This window comes from Gossypium arboreum, chromosome 8 (genome assembly GCF_025698485.1).
Source record: "Gossypium arboreum isolate Shixiya-1 chromosome 8, ASM2569848v2, whole genome shotgun sequence".
Lineage (NCBI taxonomy): Eukaryota > Viridiplantae > Streptophyta > Magnoliopsida > Malvales > Malvaceae > Gossypium > Gossypium arboreum.
Genome location: NC_069077.1, coordinates 13,596,628 through 13,621,526, shown reverse-complemented (window position 1 = coordinate 13,621,526; position 24,899 = coordinate 13,596,628). Strand labels below are relative to the sequence as shown.

General features: G+C 32.9%; 2 protein-coding genes across 2 annotated transcripts; both read left to right on the top strand.

The window, feature by feature from the left end:
- Window positions 1-15,262: 15,262 nt before the first annotated feature.
- Window positions 15,263-18,200, top strand: LOC108470026 (transcription factor KUA1-like). The gene is made up of 3 exons (XM_017771204.2): window positions 15,263-15,819; window positions 16,609-16,817; window positions 17,209-18,200. The coding sequence occupies exons 1-3, from the start codon at window positions 15,549-15,551 to the stop codon at window positions 17,713-17,715; spliced, it is 987 nt and encodes a 328-aa protein (XP_017626693.2). The 5' UTR covers window positions 15,263-15,548; the 3' UTR covers window positions 17,716-18,200.
- A 5,071-nt stretch (window positions 18,201-23,271) lies between these two features.
- Window positions 23,272-24,260, top strand: LOC108468771 (uncharacterized). Its single transcript, XM_017769627.1, has 2 exons — window positions 23,272-23,945; window positions 24,038-24,260. The coding sequence occupies exons 1-2, from the start codon at window positions 23,272-23,274 to the stop codon at window positions 24,258-24,260; spliced, it is 897 nt and encodes a 298-aa protein (XP_017625116.1).
- Window positions 24,261-24,899: the final 639 nt, after the last annotated feature.

Below are 24,899 nucleotides of genomic sequence, written 5' to 3'. Positions count from 1 at the left end.
AGTTTTCTGCTCCAAAGAAATTGAAGAAGTACCAAGATCGTTCTACCTCAGCCACTGGGTATTCGGGTAGAGAGCGAGGTTCTCAACACATTAATCCAAGACCTTCCACTCCATCAGTTACCAGTGTTGGCAGTGTTGGTACCCCTAAGCTGATATGTTAGTACTGTAATAAAATCCATTTTGGTGAATGCCAATTTAAGAGTGGGGCTTGTTACCGATGTGGTTCTTTCGACCATTTCCTTAGAGATTGTCCAAAAAGAGGTGAAAAAGAAGCTGAGCAGATATCGAAGCTAAGTAATCCAGTTTCGAAGGGCAGACCACCTCGACCATCTGGTAATGTCAGTGGTAGCCGAGGAGTTGCGAAAGATATTGCAGGTAGATCTGAAGCACGAGCACTTGCTAGGACATATGCCATCCATGCCAGAGAAGATGCCTTAGCACCCTATGTTATTACTGGTACATTTTTTTTACATGATACTGATATTACTGCATTGATTGATACTGGTTCTACGCATTCATATATATGTGTTAAACTAGCAATTGTTAAAAATTTATCTGTTGAACCTACTGAATTTGTGGTTAAAGTCTCAAACCCCCTGGGTCAATCTGTTTTGGTGGATAAAATTTGTAAAAATTGTCCACCGATGGTAAAAGGTTATTGTTTCCTGGCTGATTTGATGTTACCGCCATTTGATGAATTTGACGTGATATTGGGCATGGATTGGCTAACTCAACATGATGCAGTAGTAAATTGTAGACAGAAATATATTGTGCTAAAATGTCAGAATGGTGAGTTGCTCCGAGTTAAATCTGATCAGATAGAGGGATTATCTTATGTGATTTCAGTAATGGCAGCATAGAGGTATGTCAAAAAAGGGTATGATGCTTACTTGGCTTATGTACTCGACACCAAGGTATCTGAGTCAAGGATACAGGCAGTGCCAATAGTATGTGAATTTTTCGATGTGTTTCCAGAGGAATTATCAGGGTTGCCACTAGAAAGAGAAGTGGAATTTTCTATAGATTTGATTCCGAGAACTACTCCAATCTCCATAGCTCAGTACCGGATGGCTCCTACTGAATTAAAGGAGTTAAAGACACAGTTGCAAGAACTTGTTGACAGGGGTTTTGCCCGACCGAGTCATTCACCTTGGGGTGCTCCGATTCTGTTTGTGAAAAAGAAAGACGGGTCTTTGAAATTGTGTATCGACTACCGGTAGCTTAATAAAGTAACCATAAAGAATAAGTACCCGTTACCTCAGATTGATGATTTATTTGATCAACTGAAAGGTGCTACTGTATTTTCAAAGATTGATCTTCGATCGGGTTATTATCAGCTACTGATAAAGGAGTCAGATGTGCCAAAAACAGCCTTTAGAACCAGGTACGAGCATTATGAATTTCTAGTTATGCCGTTTAGGCTAACTAATGCACCTGCAGTATTTATGGATTTAATGAACTGGATTTTCAGACCGTACTTAGACAGATTTGTGGTAGTATTCATTGATGATATTTTGGTTTATTCTCAGGATGAAAAATAACATACAGAACATTTGAGAATTGTGCTGCAAATTCTGCGAGAGAAACAGTTATATGCTAAATTCAGTAAATGTAAATTTTGGCTTCGAGAAGTGGGTTTTCTAGGACATATTATATCTGCCGAAGGTATCAGGGTAGATCCAAATAAAATCTCAGCTATTTTCAATCGGAATCCACCGAAGAATGTATCTAAAGTTAGAAGTTTCTTGGGTTTAGCTAGTTATTATCGGAGATTTGTACAGGGATTCTCTATGATAGCTTCTCCAATGACTCGATTATTGCAGAAAGATGTAAAGTTTGAGTGGACTGATGAATGTCAGTAAAGTTTCAACCGATTGAAAGATCTACTAACGAAAGCACCTGTATTAGTGCAGCCTGAACTGGGTAAGGAATTTGTTATTTACAGTAATGCCTCATTAAATGGTTTAGGTTGTGTCTTAATGCAAGAAGGTAAAGTAATAGCCTATGTTTCAAGACAACTTAAACTACATGAAAGAAATTACCCAGTACATGATCTTGAATTAGCTGCTATTGTATTTGCACTGAAGATATGGCGGCATTACTTGTACAGTGAGAAATGTCATATTTATACTGATCATAAAAATTGAAATATTTGATGACACAGAAAGATTTGAATTTGAAACAGCGCAGGTGGCTTGAACTAATAAAGGACTATGATTTGATTATTGATTACCATCCGGGTAAGGCTAATGTTGTAGCTGATGCTTTGAGCCGAAAATCTCTGTTTGCTTTACGAGCTATGAATACCCGGTTATCATTGACTGATGATGGTTCAATCATAGCTGAATTGAGAACTAAACCGACATTTTTACAGCAAATATGTGAAGCTCAGAAGAATGATGAGAAGTTACAGGTTAAACGGGCACAGTGTGAGTCAGGTAATGATTCTGAATTTTAGATTAGTTTTGATGGTTGTTTATTATTCAGAGGTAGGGTATGTGTACCTCAGAATTCAGAGCTCATACAGAAGATTCTACGCGAGGCTCACAGCGGTACTATGTCTGTACATCCGGGGAGTAATAAAATGTATAATGATCTGAAAAAGATGTACTGGTGGTCGGGAATGAAACATGATATCTCTGAGTTTGTACCAAGGTGTTTAATATGTCAGCAAGTTAAAGCTGAACATCAAGTACCTTTGGGGTTACTTCAGCCAATTACTATACCTAAATGGAAATGGGAAAGAATCACTATGGATTTTGTATCGGGGTTACCTTTGTCTCCGAGGAAAAAAGATGCTATTTGGGTGATTGTTAACCGATTAACAAAGTCAGCGCACTTTATTCTGGAACGTATGGATTATTCTTTAGATAAACTAGCTGAACTATATATATCTGAGATTGTCAGGCTACATGGAGTGCCTGTCTCTATTATATCAGATAGAGATCCCCGATTTACGTCTCGTTTCTGGGACAAATTGCAAGAAGCCTTGGGTACTCAGTTGTATTTCAGCACTGCATTTCATCCTCAGACAGATGGTCAATCTGAGCGTGTAATTCAAGTATTGGAAGATATGCTTTGATGTTGTATACTAGAGTTGAAGGTAACTGGGAAAGGTATCTACCTTTGATTGAATTTGCTTACAATAATAGTTATCAGTACAGTATTAAAATGACTCTGATGAAGCTTTGTATAGTAGAAAATGTAGAACACCATTATATTGGACAGAACTCAGTGGAAAGAAGATACATGGGGTTGACTTGATCCGGGAAACAGAAGAAAAAGTAAAGGTTATTCGGGATAGTCTAAAAGCAGCTTCCGATCGTCAAAAATCATATGCCGACCTTAAACGAAAAGAGATTGAATTTCAAGTCGGTGACAAGGTATTCCTGAAAGTGTCTCCTTGGAAGAAAGTCCTCCAATTCAGTCAAAAGGGTAAATTGAGTCCAAGATTTATCGGGCTATATGAAATCATAGAAAGAATTGGTCCGGTCGCTTATCGATTGGCATTACCACCGAAACTTGAAAGAATCCATAATGTTTTTCATGTATCTATGTTACGACGATATCGATCAGATCCTTCACATGTTATTTCTCCGATAGAAGTTGAGATTCAACCGGATATGACTTACAGTGAAGAACCGATCAAGATATTGGCACGGGAGACCAAAGAGCTTAGAAATAAAAAGATAAATTTGGTGAAAGTATTGTGGCAAAAGCATGGGATTGAGGAAGCGACATGGGAATTGGAGGAGGCAATGAGGAAACAATACCCAAACCTCTTTACTGGTAAGATTTTCGAGGACGAAAATCCTAAAATGGGGGAGAGTTGTAATAACCTAAATTCAAGGTTATCGGAATAGTGGTTTCGTAACCACAAATCTGATTTAAAGAGAAATTTATTTCAATATTTTTGCATGAAAATTGATATGATAGGAAAATCGTATTAAAATATTGATAAATTTTTTTTTACCGATTTAGTGGTTAGTTAGAAAAAGAAATTATTGAAGAAATTGGGTAAAATAAGTTATAAGGACCTCTATCTCATAAGACCGAGTCTAAAATAATTTTATAAATATTTATAAAATGTTAGTAATGTGGTATTAAAATTTCGTTAGGAAATTTTAATGTTTGGGTAGTCAATTAAATGAAAAGAACTAAATTATAATAGGTGTAAAAGTTGCTAGAATGATTAAATAGCTTAAGAGTCTAATGAGAAAGGATTTAAAAGGCAATTAGACCCAAAATTTATTTGGGCTGGACGGCAAGGGCATGAAATCAGAAGGAAAATTGATAAATCAAGGGAAAAATTGGAATATTGCAAAATTAACTAAATAAAGCTAAGACTAAATAGGAAATATCTAGATTTCTCTTCATTTCTCTTCAATTCCAGCAGCTAAAAATGCCATAGGAGGGTTCTTTAAGCTGATATTCCATAATTTTTTCACCAAGTGAGTTAATCCTTGCCTTTTTCTTGTAATTTTTGTGTTTCTAAGACTTTTACAACTAGGTCCTACTATTAAATTCATTAGTTTTTGATTTCATGGATGAAATTGAAAGTCACCATGGTTGAGTGCTGTAAGTTTATGATGAAATAGAATGAAATTAAAGCTTTAATTTGTTTATCAGATGATTTTATTAGGTAATTGCAATAGAAATTGATTTTTAGGACCTAATTGCCAAATGTTTGGAATTAAAGTCTATTGCTGAAATTTTGATTCCTAAAGGTTATAAACTAGTTTAAGGAGATAGAATAAAGTGTTAATTTAGAAAAATCAGCTCAATTGAGAGGCTAATTGATTACGGACGAAATTGTTATTTATTAAAAGATTAAGGGAAAAATGGTAATAAACAGCTTGCACTAAAACAGTTTGGACAGCAACAGTAGACTAACTTTGAAAAATCACCATAAATTGTAGGAATCGAATTAGAAGATGAAAAAAATATGGAATTAAATCTTATTGAGTCTAGTTTCTCATAGAAGAAACAGTGTAAGCAATGAATTAGTAAATTTTGAGATATAATAAATTTTGTGAGACAAGGTCAGAATGAATTCGAGTTCCCCTGTTTTGAATTTGAAAAATCATAAAAAATTAAATAAAAATAATTAGGAGCTTAAATTTATATTATAGAATCCTCAATGAGTCTATTTTCAAGAGAAATAAACAGTAACATTATCTAAATTTTTTATGAAGATATAATTAATTTTTAGTGAAGAAGGGTCAGAACTATCAGACAGCAGAACAGGAGTGACTTTAAAGAATAAACTGTACTTATTGGCTAAACCAAAAATTCTGAAAATTTTATGGTAAAATTATATATGAGTCTAGTTTTAGGTAAAATTAACGGATCTTAATTTGGAGTTCCGTAGCTCGAGTTATAAATAATTTAGTGACTATGACTCAAATAGGAAACTTTGAATAAACTATAAATAATAATAATGAAATTATAGAAATTGTTGCATATGAACATGAAATGTATTAAATTGATAATTAAATTTATTTATTTAGATCCAGAAGATTCAAATCTGAAGCTAGATCGAGGAAAGGAAAAGTTCAGATTAGTAGATTTTGTACACGAACAAGTATCAAGGTAATTTCTTGTAACTTGAATTATATTCTTAAATGCTTGAAATGTATGTTATTGATGTGAATATGATTTGAAAGTTCATTGTATGAAAATTTATGAAACGTTGATATATTTGATAAAAAGGGGAAGAAATCCCGGTTGAATGAAAGGAAATTTCGATGGATCTCTGAAAAAGAATTTACGGTAAAAAGGATCTAGCCCGGACGGGTGATCCTATCCTGATATAGCCCTTCCGAAGAATATGTGGAAAGTGGATTTAGCCCGGATGGGTAATCCGAATGAGGGTTTGAATTTAGCCTGTATTGGTAATTCAGATCCAAGCTCATTAGAGTAATTGTCGTTGCAGGGGATTTAGCCTATACTGGTAATCCCGATAATACTCTATGAGTTTATATGACAGGGGATTTAGCTTGGACTGGTACTCCCGCTGTAAGGATGAGGTTCGCGGGAGTGTGCTCTCTGAAATGGAAATTTGCGCACATGAATATGAATTGATGGACCCGGGAATGCACAATAAACGTGTACCTTTGAAAATCCATCGAAATTTCGAGAAATTCAACGAGATAAATATGGAAAAATAACAAGGAAATGAAAATATGGTATTGATGAGCTCATCAATCATAGTATATATTATTGGTACATGGAAATTATTGTACTAACTTGAATGTTGAGTTTGTGCATGTTAGAGTAATAATACATTGAATGGATATATGAATGTTTATTATATTGTATTGAAAATATTAGGTAAGTATAATTCTTATTAGATGAGCTTACTAAGCACAAAGTGCTTACCTTATTTCCTTTTTCCCTGTTTTGTAGTGTTAAGAGCTCGGAGATCGGATTTGGTCGGAGACACATCACACTATCAACCTCTGAATTTCGGTATATAAAGAAAACTTTATTTTGGAAACCAATGGCATGTATAAGCTAATAAAGTAAATGATTCTGTGAAATGAATGTAAGGTCAGCCAATGGTATGGCTAACAAATCTTGGTTTTGGTATGCGATGATGTTATCTTATAAATATGCGTGAATATATATGCGTTAACCTATCTTGAAAATATGTTGAATTGGGTTGGTTGATGTAGATTATTTTTGGTTTAAAATTTCAGGGAAGGTTAGATATTTACAAAAGGGATTATATTGAAAAAAAATTTTAACTCGTAAACTCCGGTAATACCTTGTACCTTATTCCGACAATGAATACGGGTAGGGGGTATTACAGAAATAGCTCCTAAGTAACTTTTTCCCGCGGAACTATAGATATCAAGGTATTACACCACTGATACGCAATGTCTCTCAACAGTGATATAACACATTTTAAACATTCTTCAGATGTGCAAGACAGTTCATCAAATACCCAAATCGTGTTCTCAAGCCAAAACTTAGCTCTCTCAGGATCATTATTAACAGTGGCTCTGAATTTTTCAACCTCATACTTACGAATCTTGTCAACAGGTGGTTTATTCAATCGCAAAGGATCCATACCTTGAAGAACTACATGGATCGGTTAGGGAATAGGTGGGGGTGGAGGTTGTTGAGCAGTCGGATTAGTACGAATATATTGAGTGAACCACTCGTTCATCATTTGGAAGAAGGCTTCTTTAACCTCTCCTACCTGACTGCCTGTTATGGGTCTAAAATCAGACGGAATTGTCCTTTGAGTGAGAGTAGACGCATTACTCTCAACCTCATCAACTACAGCTTGATCAGGATCCATTTACTATATAAAAACACATTTGATAATGTTAGGAGTCATCACACTATCTTAATTTATATATATGACATGTATAGATAGACTCATATACGCTACATCAGTCCTAAAATCGACTAAACTGTAGCTCTAATACCAATAAATATAACACCTCTCACCCGTATTCAACGTCGAAATAGGGTTACTAAGCATTACTGTACTTATAACACATATAACCGTACTTATCTTATACATTCAATCAATTCATACAATCATCATTCAATCTCAATCAATTTGTCCCTTATAATAGCCTACAAGGCCTTAAACATGCTTTAGTGGTGGTTCAAGACTAAACCGATAACTTATAAAACTTTCGCGAAACCTTGAAAATTTTTCTCAAAACAGAGGACACACGTCTGTTTGAGCAGGCTGTATGTCTCACACGGCCACTAGACACGCCCATGTCGCCAGTCGTGTGAAAACAGGGGGTACATACTAACTTGGGTCATATGGCCAACCACGCGCCTGTGTATCTAGCCCGTGTGTCTTTTGAAGTGGCCACATACACGTCCGTGTGTCAGGTCATGTGCTATGCCGTGCCAAACTTGTAGAGTATATTGACTTATGCAACACGACCAAGTCACACACCTGTTTGCTATGCCGTGTGCCAATTAGGGGGTATACTGACTTGTACCACACGGCTAGTCACACGCACTTGTGTGAGATCGTGTGGAGCATACTGACTTCATTTTAATTTCAAAACCAGGGGATACACGACCGTGTAACATGACCGTGTGTCACACACGGCTGAGACAGATGCCCATGTGGAAAAAAATAGGCTATTTGCAAAGCCATTTTGCCACCCTATTTTTACATACCTGCACAAGCATAATTTTCAACATTTATAACTCAATAGGTGGCCAATCCATAACATTTTATACACATTTTATACCAATTAGACATAGTATTCAAATACCTAATTAAAATCAAGCATTTTCCATTCATATGCCTATCACATATCAAGACAACATTGCATATTTCTATCCTATCTATTACTTGTCAAAACATACCATATTTGAATACTTATACGCAACCAAAACATTATACCAAGTTAAGTCAAATCACATGGCTTTATCATATACCGCAACATGTACCAAAATCACTATCTTAAGTAACTATAACTATCATCTTTATAACTAGCTTATACATGCCATATTTACATATATCCATAAGTTCAAAGGTGCCAATCGGCAACTGGATAGTGTGATGCGTAACTCCGACTTAATCTGAATCGAGCAAGCTATCGAACCTCTATAAAACACGAAAAGGAAACAAAATAAGCTTTATAGCTTAGTAAGCCCGTATAATTCCGAATTTAACTTACCATTTAAACTTAATTAAACAATTAAACAAAGTATATGAAATTCACTTGCCAAATGGCTATACACAAGCATTCATCAAAATGTTAGTCTTATAAGTACATATAATCAACCTTTATCTCAATTTCATACATCAATTTATTTTATCATACCAATTTCATGTAACATGTATAACATATGTAACAATTCATTCTCATTCATATAATCGAAAATTCATTTATATAACCAGGAATTTATCCATATAATCATTAGCAGAATTATGCCCGTTGAACCTATTAGAATATCGATAGATATACGGGTGATACACACTAAGTGTATTAATTGGTAATCCATCAATTCATCATCGTATTCGCTTTTTTGAGCTATGACCGATAAGCTCTTTCTGAGCTAATGAATAGTAAGCTCTATCGAGCTAGAAATAATAAGCTCTTACGAGCTGAGAACAGTAAGCTCTTACAAGCTGATATATCAGTAAGCTCATGCGAGCTGTGGTGAGTCCACAACAAATGCAGGATCTCGACCTAAACGGTAACCTTAGTGACATGTCACTCGTATCCTACGAATTCTTACTGTTCAAACGAGAACTCGGTAACCATCAAACTATATCAATAAAGCATTCAAATTTAGAATATATCATTTACTCAATTGCATACATTCATTTCAATAATTACAAGTATTTAAAAGTTTGATTCTAACTATACAAACTTACCTCGTATCACTCGAATAACAAATATCAGCTAATCGTCAACCTTTCCTTTTCTCCGATCTAGATTCAATCTTTGCTTATCTTGATCTATATATATATTTTAAAATTGGTACATTTAGTATTTGATTTATTCAATTTAACCCTTACTTCATATTTTGACAAATTTACACATTTGCCTTTAATATTTCACACTTTTACAATTTAGTCCCTATAACATAAAATTGAAAATTCATGCAATTAATCACCAACCCATGCTTAGCCGAATTTTAATGGAGTCCCTAGCAGCCCATATCTTTTATTTATTCACACTTTTACCCATATAATTTTACATTTTCACAATTTAATCTCTTTTTGACATTTTTGTCAAAAATCACTTTACAAAACTAGTAAATCCAATAATAAACCTTCATAATCTATCATCAACATTAAATTACTCAAGCATTCAACAATGAAAACATGTTAAATCTTTAACAATTTTGAAATCTAGGGTACGGGCTAGCTAGAATAAGAAGCAACGATCTCAAAAACGTAGAAATCATTAAGAACCAAGCAAAAATGGACTTACATGCTTAAAGACTTATGGTCGAACCTTTGAAGCTCTTTTAATGCTATTTTAATTCCTAATTTCTGTTAGATGAAGAAGAAACAAGATGATAAATTGTTTTCCTTTAATTTAATTCATCATTTAATACCAAATTACATTATTAACCTTTGTTATAATTTATTAAAAATCATTTAATCATGTCCAAGAATGTCCACTTATAATATTAATGGTATAATTACCACATAGGGACCTTTACTTTAAGGTTCTATAACTATTAGACACCTTTAATAAAAGAACAACAGTTTTGCATTTTACGCAATTTAGTCATTTTTCTCAAATTAATCAACTAAACGATAAAATTTCTTAACAAAATTTTCACACCAACATAATATCATACTGCAAACAAAATAATAATAAAATAATAAATTTGACTTTGTATTTGTTGTCCCGAAACCACTGTTCTGATTTGATCGAAAACAAGCTGTTACAGTACCCGCCACCACCAATGCAAACGCCCATACAGTAGTCAATGGCAATATCGATGCCTGGTATTTTTCTATCGTACTTGAGATTTGGGGTACCTTATGGTTTCACACCTATAGTGACCCAAATACTACGTACATCACCATTTTACAGGGGTGGCCTATTGCCACAACTGGTGGATGAGGGAGTGGTGGATAGACAATAATAGGTGAGGACAATGTAAAAATCAACCACGGAGGAAGATGATGATGGTGTCGATCCTGAAGATACGATCTGTGATGAGTTTATTATTCCCCAAGCTAAAAAACCTGACGTTTTGAATATTTTGGACGAATTAAACATTTCAACACGTTTAGAATATGTTCTAGCGTTCTTTTGAAGGTTTTCCTTTCCAAACAGACACTTCCATGCGCTTATAAATTGACCATTACATGCCAAGCTTCATCATCCCTCACTCATATAATTTCTCTCCAATCATTTCTATTTCTCCACTATAAATCATTTCCTGGTGTTAAAAATTCCAGCGGTGAAGGACATTTTGTTTATGTTCGAGGTATTCTTGAGTCGTCGGTGATGCGATATCGCTCCAGGCCGCACAAATTTTATATATCATACCAAGATAGGATCATTGCCTCTGAAGTTTATCCTAGGGAAGTCAGTTACGGGGTGACTTTGCTTTGTACGGTCAACGATGGAAGTCAACGTGAAGGTCTCAATCGACGATCATTATGCGGTAATGAATCGGGGTATAACAGGGGAGCCAGTTGACGATTGTTATGTGGCCACGAGCTCAATCTTTTCGAATACCTAAAAATGATGTCTTATAAATAACATACAAAAGTTTGAGGGCATATTGATACGGAAAAAGTCTGGGGCTTCTAGTTATAATAGGTGTAATTTTTTTTCTATTTTCAGGCAACTGGTACCTTTAAACTTTATTCTTGTTCGAAGGCTGGCACTGTCGTGGATACAATAGAACTCTCAGGTGAGGAACGACTGTTACAATGCAGTAAAAGTGATACTTCTTTCATAGCAATGATGGTTGTTGTTATTACACAACCTATTAATAACTACAACCACTATTGCGCTGACTCGAGTTTGATCTCTACTGTGCCGAAACATTCACTCTCCTTCTGAGAGCTCTCTTGTGTTAACTTCAGTGTCGGCTTTCAAACAAGAATAAAAGGTTAGAGATAATGGTTGCTTGGAAATAGAGAAAAAATTTACGTTGATTACACTAGAAGTCTTAGAGTTTTGTCGTATGAATATGACTTTAATCTTATGTATGGTATATATAAGGCATTGTTTGCGGGTATCCAAAAAGCTTGAACTCCTGATCGTGTAACGATTGTCACCTGCCCCCCGATTATACTTGAACTCGTGATCGTATCACGACTGCTGACTAGGACCTTTACGTTCACTTCGACCCTTGATTGTATCAAGCATTATTACCCCTAAACCAGATTTCCCCACAATGGGTTTCTAAGGTCATGGTCCTATCCCACCATGACATATGAAATGTATGTGTATTAAGATGTGTTATCACATCTCCTTTCCCCACAATAGGTTTCTAAGGTCATAGTCCTATCCCACCATGACATATGAAATGTATGTGTATTAAGACGCGTTATCACATTCCCGACCCCTCAAAACTACTTAAAAATTTTCATCAAAAACCCTGAACACTTTCAAATTACTCAAAACCCTTAAAATAAAAACCCTAACTCTAATAAAATAAAAACCCTAACCCCAGGAGAGAGAATTGAAAAGTGTATCTAACTAGACGAGCTTTATGGAAAGCACGCCTAATTGGTTGCATTTTCCAAAAAGCTCATCCAACTGGACACATGCTTTCTAGTAAAATTGACCTATATCCCTAATTAAATTTAAAACCAGCGTAAAATTCTAATTAAAAAAAGGCCTATAAGCCTCATTTAGCCTTTTTTTTTTTTTTCATATATGTAGTAAAACAATATGATATATATTATTAAAAAGAATCAGGTAATGTCAAATTAAAACAAAAATACATTTATTGTTTAAAAAATGACATGGAAATCATTTTTTTTCATTTATGATTCGACTCCAAACAAAACATTTCATCTATAGAATCATAAAAAGCTCTCAAGATATAACTCTGTTGAATGGTAAATGACATTTTTTAAAACAGTAAATGTTAGCACTAATGATTTTTTTGGTGAATTACAAGAATAAGACAAAGCCCGAACAACAAACACGACTAGCACGGTTCGAACACAAGCCACACTTGAAGCGATGAATACCTTAACCATAACGCCATCACATGGGGTTCAACTCTGTTGAAATTTGATATTATTTAATTCTTTTTAATAATACAATGACTAAACTGATTCATTTAATAGTAAAAAGACTAATTTAATTCTTTTTTTATAATATTAAAATAGGATGATGTGGCACCAGTAGCTAATAAAACAATATCAGGTTGTAGCCTCACATTATGACATATGGACAGCATTAATAATTTTTATAAAAATCATTAAAAATATAATATTTGAAAAAATATAAAAATCATTAAAACGTAATAAAAATATAAATTATTATTTCAGGTCCAAAATAGTTTTGGACAGGATATATTTATCAAGATTCATTCTAAACTTCTTTTAGTTATTTTATATTTTATTGGAGAAAAGTATCTTTAGATACTTTAAAATTAAAAATTTCATCAAATCAAATATTAATGAATGAATGAATCTCAAGTTATGATCTATTGATTAAGTGTTCACTTTGAATGAATCTCAAGTTTTGATCTATTGATTAAGTGTTCACTTACTCAAAATTAACTGAATTCAAATTATTATTCTATAAAAAATAATACTAATGGATAAAATACTTTACCAAACCTCAACGAATGAAAGAAAAATCATGACATAATAATATATAACAATAACAACTAGGAAAATGTTTTCTTAAATATTTCCCTAAAGAAACAAGTTAAGGATATGAAAATCCATAGAAATTTCCACCAATTATATTTTCTTTTACCCTTAAAGTTCATAATAATTGATTAAAATTAAGTTTTTTCAATAAAAATATTAAAAGACTAAAAAAAAATGAAAACATGATGAAACTAAAATAATTTTGCCCCACAATTTCTAAAGCAAAAACAAAGAAGAAAGTACAGAAATAAAGTGAATTAAACTTACAAATGAATGATCTATTCAGGATAACAAAAAAGGAGTGGGAAATCAGATGAATGGTTCCAAGCAGAAATGAGCAAAGTCGACGGCTTTATTGAGGAATAAAGATTCTTTTTGAAAATTATAAAAATATCATAGAAATAAAAAAAAATCTAAATTTTTTAAACTACTTGATTTTCATTTTAAAACTATCAATTTTATATTATTATTTTAAAATTACAAAATATATAAAATTATTTTAAAAACACGTTTATAAAATAAAATATACATTTAACCCATTCTAAAATACACTTTTGAGTAATGACTGTGATAAGAAACATGTTCATTATTTTAAAAATAAAAAAATAATTTTATTATATATAAACTTAAAATTTAAAATGTGAATTAAAATTAGCATTTTAAAGCGGTGGAGTCCCTACCCACTGTCCTTATATTAATGTGATTAAAATTTAGCCCTGGCTAAAGTTGGATAGATTATCCAACTAAACCCAAACCCAAGAGGAAGTTGATAAAAAACTTACGAGTGAGAAAAGGATAATTCATTCATTAATATCTATTTATCATAAATAATTGTTTGTCGTATCTTCATCACAATTATTTCCATCCAAATATCACCCCTCCTTTAACATTCTGGCCCCACAAAACTTCACCTACAATCATTTTGTTTCACTACCCTCCACAATTATCTATAAAACACCGACTATATACTAGATTTTAATTTATTTTTTATATTTAAAAGTTTAAATTTTAATTATTCTGATTTTAATTTTTAGTTTCTCCTGTAATTATTTTTTATCGAATTTTTTAACTCATATCACCTGACCGACCATCTGGTCATGCCCACCTCCCATGCTATCACAACAGGACAAGAGGTTACCAAGGAAATGGACAACAAGACTAAAAAATATATATTTTAGATTAATTGGAGAGAAGTTGTTAATTTTAGTTATAAGTAAATAAATGCCACTGTTACTTAATTAATAGAATTTATAATTGCAATGACTAATTTAAATAATTATATTAATTAAAATGATTAAATACAGTTTTAGAATGAATTTTAGTATAAATTTTTTTTTATGGGAGTGAATATATATATTTAAATATGTTGCTATAATTATAAAAAGCCAGTATTTAGAAAATGTCCGCGGCTTTGGATAAAGTGGATAAAGCTTTTTGTTTGATAAAAATAATTTATGACGATGACTTATCCTAGAAGCTTTAATGCCCTAGAATATGCCATTTTGCAAATGGCGAATCTCCACGCGTACGGCCCATACACATCTCACCAACCCTTTTGGGTTTTTGGATCCCAGACCAAGATTACGTTTCCTTCCAATTAACCTCTCCGCCGTACACGTGTCATACCATTCATTTATATTTTTTAATCGATAGTTTCTCAAATAAAATAAAGAAATAAAAAAAAGCTGAGAAGAAAGAATACGTCACTTATTTTCTGACAGTTTTTATTAATACCGTTTCCAAATTACTTTTTTATTAATAATTGAAAATATAATAAAAATTATATTTAGAAAATGGAGCGACAACATGGGATTAAACTATTTATCGCTAAAAGAAGAAAAAAAATGGGAATGGTCTCAAGTCTTGTTGAAGTCAACTCCCCACACCAAACGTATGATGATGGCACACCATTGTTGACCATATCAACGGTTAAAGATAAAATATGATAATCTCCAACAATAAACTCCGCGAAGCACTAGATCATTAGATTTCCTTTTGCAATTGAATAAATAAATACATGCGATATGGATATTGTTTATCCCTCTTTCTCTCTCCCACCTGCTAACACAGCCAGAGGGGAGGAGCCAGATAAGAAAAACTAAAGGAAAATTGTTTTCTGGTTCAAAACCACAGCCCTAATCCACATGCGGTTCGGATCCGGATTCTCTAAGATCCGATTGACATTCATCGCTTTAATTTTCATTCTGATCTGATCCCAAACGAATCTATTCGGCCGTGAAAAATGACGCGTCGCTGCTCACATTGCAGCCACAACGGCCACAACTCTCGGACATGTCCGAACCGAGGGGTCAAACTCTTCGGAGTCCGCTTGACTGACGGGTCGATTCGGAAGAGCGCTAGTATGGGCAACTTAAGCCAATATTCCGGGTCGAATTCTGGCGCGCATAACGGGAACGGGTCGGGTTCGCCCGGTGAGGGTCCGGATCACACCGATGGTTATGCTTCTGAGGATTTCGTCCCCGGGTCGTCTTCGAGTCGTGAAAGGAAAAAAGGTTTCAGTTTTTCGATGGATTAATTTTATTTGCCTATTATTTATGTTTTTATTCTGTGGATGATTAGTGTAAGACTATATAAGCTACAGAAGCAAACCTTCCAAATACTTTTGAAGTCTTTTCTTTGGCTTAAAACTTCCATGTATTTATTTTGTGCACATTGATCACGTTGGATTTGTTTACAAATATTTTTTTCAGTGATCACGTTGGATTTGTTTACAAATATTTTTTTTCCGATTAAATATAAAATTTCTGAAGTTTAAGGATTTAAAGTAAGTTATGGCATTTCTGGTTAGTTTTGGACTTAATTTATAGTTCATTCTTCTGGTTAGAGTAGGGGGTTGTTTTTTTATTTTTTATTTTTTGAATATAGTGAGGTGGGCTGCTGAAAAACAAGAAATGGGTTTCATAGTTCATTATCGAGATGTTATGGATTTTAGTAATTTTTATATTATAATTTATGCTATAACATGAAATTTGTTGGGTTAAATCTTGTCCAAAAGAATGGTTATCAGATGTGATATCACTGAGTTTTGGTGGTGATAAAATGGGTTTCATTTTGTGCCTGGTGACCGTCTACATTGTTCTAGTATTCGATAATCCTTCAAAAATTTGATCATAGACATTGGGGGAATGAGAAGTCCAGAAGACATTGTATAATGGTCTAAGTACGTGGTGTGACAATGGCTAGGTGCCTTTTTCTTTGTTAATGAAACGTTGAAGCAATAGGATAAAACATGGGTGTACTTCCTCTGAGATTCTTGAATCTGAGTTATATTTGTTTTGCAGGTGTTCCTTGGACAGAAGAGGAGCATAGGATGTTTCTCCTTGGTCTGCAGAAGCTTGGGAAAGGTGATTGGCGTGGAATCTCGCGCAATTATGTTATATCAAGGACTCCTACTCAAGTGGCTAGCCATGCTCAGAAATATTTCATCAGGCAGTCCAATGTTTCTAGGAGAAAAAGACGTTCTAGCCTCTTTGATATCGTAGCAGATGAAGTTAGTACCATTTTCTCTATAATGATACATCTGTTGCCATATCTTGTATGAATTACTAATTTGACTAATTGACTTGATGGTTTTTGGTTGACTATTTCAACTTCCAACTACTTTAAACCTTGAGAACTTAATAATGTAGATATGACTAGGATCGTGGACATACCACTGAGATTTCTTTCATTTGTTTGTGAAATTTTTGCTTCAGAAGAAATGGTTTGCTTTGTACTCGTATCAAAGGAAACTCCTATATAATACAGCTAGCTTAGCTTGTTCTTTAAGTATAGGTTTATACCTATTTGCTTACGAACAGTCCTGGATACATTTTATATCCATCCAATTTGACTGCTTTTCTAGTTGTGTAAGAGATCTTTTTCTTCTTTATTTCTTGCAGTCAAGTGACACTCCAATGGCATCACAGGATTTGTTTTCTGCTAACCATCCACATGCTGAAACACAGAGTAATGACCAGTTGAGTATTCCACCTACATTGGATGAAGAAGATAAATCAATGGATTCCAACAACTCGAATGATGGGGAAACTGTACCTCCAAAGTCAGAGAGCTCACAACCCTGTTACCCAGTAGTATATCCTACTTACTTCCCACCATTCTTTCCATATTCATTGCCATATTGGATGGGGTATGACACAGAACCAACGAAGACGGACACGCATGAAGTGGTGAAGCCAACAGCAGTACATTCAAAGAGCCCGATCAATGTTGATGAGCTGGTGGGCATGTCAAAGTTGAGTTTGGGAGAAAGTATTGGTGATAGCGGCTCATCATCTCTTTCATTAAAACTTGATGGCTCATCTAGGCAGTCTGCTTTTCATGCCAATCCTGCTTCATCTGGTAATTCTAACATGGATTCAAGTGGGAACCCAATCCATGCGGTTTAAGATAAAAACTTGATCTGAAATTAATGTCGTAGGTTAGCTCAGGGTTTGTGAGCAGTACAGGTTAATATTGGTGGTAGTAGTAGACTAATAATTTGCTATCTGGTTTGGGTTTAGTTATATATATATATATTTCTTTTGTGGGTTCAACTCAATAAGTTTGGTTTTCTGGTTTTAACTTAATCCTATGCTTAGCATTAGGTGGTTGTTGTAGTAGTATGTTAGAAATTATTTGAATCTTTTAACAATGTGTTTGAACTTAAGTGTTTTCATTGAAATTGATGAAATATGAAGTGGGAGAAGGATGAACTCTGTATTTTGTTGTATGGTGAAGTAGCTAACTTCTGCATTTAGTTTGTTTGTTTTCATAAGCTAAGGATGGTTATGTAATCTGCAGTTGCTTCTTATTCATAAGGTTGAAGCAAGGTATCGTTTTCTATTTATCTTGATTTAAAATTAGTTATATCAATAAATATAGTTTTTTTAAAGTTTGCAATGCGATTAAATAACTTAATTTAATGGTACGACAAATCAAATGGTTGAGTTGTGGTATATTTCAAATTTCAAGGGGGAGTTAGTAACACACAACAGACTTCCATTGTTGACATGTTGAGTGAATGCCGTCAAGGTTGATGAGCCGTTTACCGATAAAGAAATAATTTTTTTTCATTAAATACTCATCATGATAATATGCGGCATTCTATAACTCAATCGTTAGATTAAAAAATGGCTTGTGGTTAATCTGCATTACCAGCTGCAGACTTTGTTTGGGGAGGTGGATTTGTTTTTCCTTTGCATGGGGTATTTGGAAAAATTGAAATCTATAGGTATTTCAAGGAAACTTATGGAGTGTTGACGAAGTGATCAAAATCTTATATGGTTGAGCTAAACACTATGCTTTTGTTTGTAAGGCGAATGTGGCCAAGAGAAATGGATCGAATTGCTATCCGATACGGGCAGGTAATTGGATTCAGTTAGAAACAGAAGGTGCTGTTTAGGTGGCCTTTGGTTCAGCTGCTGTAGGGGGGGTTATGCGTGACACGAAGGGAAACTAATTTTAAGATTTAGTAAGTTCCTAGGAATTTGTTCTATATTGGAGGTTGAGTTATGGGGTATTTTTAAGGGTTTGTCTCTTCTGCTGAAGCAAATATTTGATAGAGTGTTGATAAGTACAAATAGCACAGAAGCAGTCCAGATTATTCAAGATAATATCTCAAGAAACTTGAACTCAGCCTTGGTTAGGTGAATTCATCAGCTGTTAGAAAAAACAGTACATTGACATATCCAACATGTACCCAGAAAAGAAAATAAAGTTGCAGATTTATTAGCAAAAATGGATCATAGTAATGAACACATCTTACTTCTATTTGAATAGCCTCCTTTAGGTGTTTAAATTTAGGCATAATGATAAATTTGGCCACTAATATTTTCATATTTTGTCAAAATAACGCTAATTATATTTTTGAGTTTTTTTGGCCATTAACTTTTATTTTTATTTTTTCAAATTATTTTTTTTTCAACTTAAAAAAAAAATAAAAGTTGATGGCCAAAAAAGGCTCAAAAATACAATTAAGGCCATTTTAACAAAACATGAAAATGTCAATAGTCAAATTTATCATTAAGCCTAAAATTTAAGACTACGTAAACTGTTTGTTTTGTTTTATTTTCACCATATATATATATATATATATCACCTTTAATTATATATAAAAGATTTATGATACTACATTTTAACAAAATATTTATTGGATTGTCCATTCTAAAGGATACTACATTTTAACAAGATATTTATTGAATTGTCCACTCTAAAGATTAGGTGATGAATATTTAAACTGTATAATAGAAACATCCTCCGTTTTCCTATGGATTTTAAAATTTTTATTTAATAGTAAATTTTAATATGAAACCTAAATAGATTTCTTAGGAAGGATCAACGTATTGAATATAGAATTTAATATTATAATAAAATAATTTTTTAGTTTTCTTAATTGTTTGAATATGATTTTATTTTATGGTAATTATGATTTTTGATATTATACCAAACATATCATTTAAAAATAAAATAAATTGGTTCTCTAAATGATCATTTTGATAAATTAAATTTTTTATTTTTAATATCTCAAAAAATAGTTTGCAACTAAAATCTAATCATTATGATAAACTATATAAAATATAAAATGAATTAAGCTATAAAGTCAACACAATATGAATTTTTTTAAAACAATTATATAAAATACAAAATGAATTAAGCTATACAGTCAACACAATAATGTGTAAAATTTATATAAATTTATAATAATTAAAAAATAGAAACTCATAGATAATAATGATTTTTTTAAAAAATAGTTTTAGGCTCATAAATCCTTAAATTTTTTAAAAAATTTTAAAATACCATATATGCAAGACATGTAAAAAGTTAAACACGACATATAATCAGTTGCATAATACAAAATTTTGAGCAAATTTGAAATAATTGAAATAAATCAAATAATTTTATTTATGAAATTATGAGTTATAATTTCTAGATAAGTGCTATGATTTTTTTCTTTGATGAAACTTAGACTTAATTTTGGATGGATGCTAGTGGCTTCAAGAGTTTATCAAAACTTGATCTTGAAATATGGAAATGGATTTGGAGAAATTTAGAGTTTAGATTGAAGGGTCTTCAAAATTTGATATTAGATGATATAATTTGTTTAAAAAATTGTTGAAACTTGTTAATAAACACAAATGTTCTCTCTTTTATGTTGATGCAACTAGATTAAGGATATATTCTACAATGTGTTAAATGACTTAAAAGTGACTTACTTTCATAGCATCAATAAATTTTCCGTGTATCATAAACTCTTAATTAATTAGTTATAATATTTTTGGGTTTAACAATTTGGGATGCCATGATTTCGTGTATCAGAAACTGAACGAGGGAGCATGGAAAGATCCTTTGGATGATAGTATTGTGGCAGATGGTTACCAAGAGTACATTCGGCCAATATTGAAGCAACAGATTCGTAGTGCATGACTCTAAGAAAACACCATTCGAGCACCATGATTGACCAACTGAAAGAGGTAAATATATGTCAGGTTCAGTGGTTAGGTATGGCTGATTAAATTAAGGATATATTATTCACTCATATGAGTAATGACCTTAAGTAATTGTTATTTCACTGTTATCCAAAAGCAACTTTCGAATAGGTAGCTTCCACTAACTATCATTTTATTTTATAAATTCCCAAGAAGCAGAAAAATCTGCTACAAAAGTAAAAAAACTATCTACAGCTTAAAGAATACAGGAGTTGTTGTAGATTTACATAATCCACCCTATTAGTACTTTTCCCTTAAAGCCTCATTTATATTCTTCAAAATCCAACCATAGCATTCACGCAACGAGATCCTTCAAAACATATGCTTTCATCCAAACAATTCATACAGAGCCTTCCCCACCCAAAATATCCTTTACAGGCAGAATCATACAAGCCTTATTGGCCCACCCTCTTTGGTTTTACTGTTTTTTTTTGGATGACTTTGGTCTTACTGTTTGAAAAGTATGGAAGCATATGAATCAATCTGTATTCGACAACAAGCCTGCTAATCCGGAGGTAGTGGTGCGCACAGCTCGGTGTTGGGCTAGGAACATTAAAGATATGGACCAGAAGCAAGGTGTCATTGGCTCTGTCTAGGAACATAACCATTTTGGATGCCTTTTTATTTATGATGGGATGATGCTGCTTTGGTCTACAGGATGGCGGTATGTAATAGTCAACTCTGATTGTCCCCTGGCAATTCAAGCTTGTAATGGTGTTTTGCAATAGACCTTGCCGAATTGTTATAAGCCATACCCTAAGAGATCAAATTTGGTGGCTAATGTCATGGCGAGACTGATGCATAACTACTCTATGGGATTGCACGAGTTTGAGACATCTCCTAAGGAAGTTGACTGCTATATTCAACAAGATTTAAATTCCAAGAGATATTGCTTTGTAATTTGGAATAGTTCTGTCCTTAGAGGTAAGGATTGAACCCAAATTCTTATGTCACAATATAAATACTTTTTTTATTAGGTCAAGAAATTTTTTTTGAACTAAATAATAATAATAATAATAATAATAATATGGCATCATATAATTGACTGATGATGTATAAAACTAGGGATTATATTTCATGCACTGGTATAAGTTGTATGCATCATTAGCTAATTATAAGTTGTAATCTCATTAGTGACCAAAATAAAAAGGACATTTTAATAAATACTTGAAAAATTATTTAAACATAATTAAAAATTATTCTTAATTTTCTTTTATAATTTTCTTCTCCCCTTTGTTGTGTATGGATAAAGTTTTACTGTCTACTAAATTCTGAAACCTCAATCTTATCTCCCAAGCTAGAGGGAAAGGAATGGAAGATTTCTACTAAAACCTGCCCAATATACGAAAGTAGTGGTGAGTTGAAGCTGATCGCTTACACTTTGACACTCAAACCATTCCAATTTTGGGATGGGATGGTTTTTGCTTATCTTGAGTAGCACAAAGATGATCTAATATTTTAATAAAGTTTTTAAGATTTGAGTGAATGGTAAAACTTTATCAATTTTGGAAGAGAGAAGAGAAAATTATAGAAGGAAAATTAAGATTAATTTTTAAATAAATTTTTAAGTATATATTAAAAATTGCTTCAATATTATTTATTTTGTTTGGCAATTTGTAGTTAATTAATGGTGCATAGAATTTATGCATTGCCGGTATATCAAATATAATCTCATAAAACTATACACTATCAATGTATTAAATATAATTTTATTAGTTAACAACCTCTTGGCTTAATGGCTAGAGCATTTATATTGTGGCATGAGAGTTTAGATTCAATTCCTAGCAACCCCACCACTACCTCAATTATAAAAAAAAAAAAATAATTTTATTATGATAGGAATAGAAAAGATTATAATTCTATTTTATTATAATTAAGTCATCTTTCATGTCTGTTTTGTAGTTTATGAAAGACTCCTTTTAAAGTTTGTGGTTGCCTCTTTCAACAATATTATCTTTAGACTCAAACTTGAATTCTTATACTAAAACTACATTATGTCTTATTATTGCACTCAATATTTATCGTCTTGTTTATTTCAATATAAATATACTTCTAAATTCTTAATTGAGTTCTTATAATGAGTTAACTTATATTAATTTTATCAATGAATTTTCTTTTATAGGAGACTGTAAATTTTACCATCTCAATTTGATATTGCAAGAATAATCTAGTAAATTATATTTTCCAATTCATTATGTTTAAGGTTGGATGTTCATGAATTTTTCAGCTAGATTTCCATTTCAGCAATAATTAACCAGAAGTGTAAATGCATTTTCTTTAACCAAGGAGTCGCAAATTAATTCCTCACTCCCAATGCGTCAAATTTACTTCTCCAAGCCCCTTCAATTCCTATTTATTTAATAACATAAATCAAATCTAAAATACAAAGAAAAAAAATCTACAATACTCTTCAGCAACAGTTTGGTTTTCCCTGTTTAACTTTTCTTGTAATCTTGTTTCCCGCTCCATAATAGGACCATGCCTGGAATAGGCACTTTAGTAGACCTGTTACTTTTCTACACTCTTGAAAGAGTCCTTTTCAATAGAATGGTGATCTCAATGGGCAAAAACTCGCAACAGGTTAAGTCAGCAATGACACTTTGGCTCATGCTAGAAGAAATTGGTTACCATGAACTCATTCGAATCATCCATTCTTATGACGATGACACCATCGATGCTTTCTTCGAGGAGGCACTGCAATGCTTACAGTTCATTCAGCCCAATGCTTCATCACCAATCGATGAATCATATGAAACTCCTGTTTTCCTTGGTCTTTTCGACGAACCAATGAATTTCAGGTTCTTTTATTACAATCGGGAGTTTATGTACAAGCGTTACGTTCACATCATGGACACTGTTTGTGACAAAATATTTGGCGAAAATGCTGCTATTGAAGTTGATGAATCTGGTTTGAAGCCAGCGGCTAGACCCCTCGGAGAAGGTTCTACTACTTCACAGGTCATTGGTGAATCGAGTTTGAACCCAAGCCTGGAACTGAATCAATATATCGAGTCAACGAAGGTGTCGAATTTGAATCCCGGTGCCAATGAGTTTCGACCGGGCCAAACGCCGGAAGATACGAGAACAATGTTCATAACATTCTCTAAAGGCCACCCTTTAAGCAGGGAAGAAATCTTTCACTTCTTTACCTCGTACGTAATTAAACCACATACATACATACATACATACATATATGGTTTAAGTGAATGTGAAGTAGTTACTGATGTTGGGTTTTGCATTGCAGGAATTGGGGAGAAGTGGTGCAAGATGTTGTGATTGAACACACTAGTCATCCAGGACAAGAACCTCAGTTCGGACGTATTGTTTTCACTACTTCATTGGTGATACCCATGGTTTTGAATGGGCAATCCAAAGCCAAATTCTTGGTCAACAGAAAGCATTTGTGGGCTCGTATTTACGTCCCTCGTTATAGAGGAAGGAAAAAATTAGCTAGTAAGAAAGTTTAATATTTGATGCACTCATTGTGTATAATTTTATGCATTATCAGTGAATCAGATGATGATATTGTGAATTTAATTTTAAAAATATATTATGTATAATTATTTAATTAATTAACAATACCTATAAGTATAGACAGTCTTTGGATAAAATATAAATCCAAAAAATAGTACTTGAATTCAAGCAAATTAATTATCAAAATTACAGCGACAATGTTGGCAATACTTTACGTTCAAGTTAAGATTGCGGTATCTTTTCTTACCAAATATAGGCATGGATTATATGCCATTGGAGAAATTATAAAGAGAATGATATCCTTTTGTATTTGGTAACATGATTTTGAATGCTCATTTTATTGGTTTTTTATATTTAATATCAAACTTGTCATTTTTTTTTCTAAAACAAAGTTTATCACCATTGTTTGTTTGAGATATTATGTTCATAATATATGCTTTGCCAATTATGCATTTAATTAGCTTCTATGACCTTCACCCACCCACATAAAGTTATTTTTTTATATACTTCCATGAATGTTGAGTTTTCATTCAATCTACACATCTGTTGTTAAAATATAAAAAAGTAGTATCTGATTTTTCTAGGAGTTACCAAAATATCTTTCTTTTTTCGGTCATAAAAAATTTAGACCC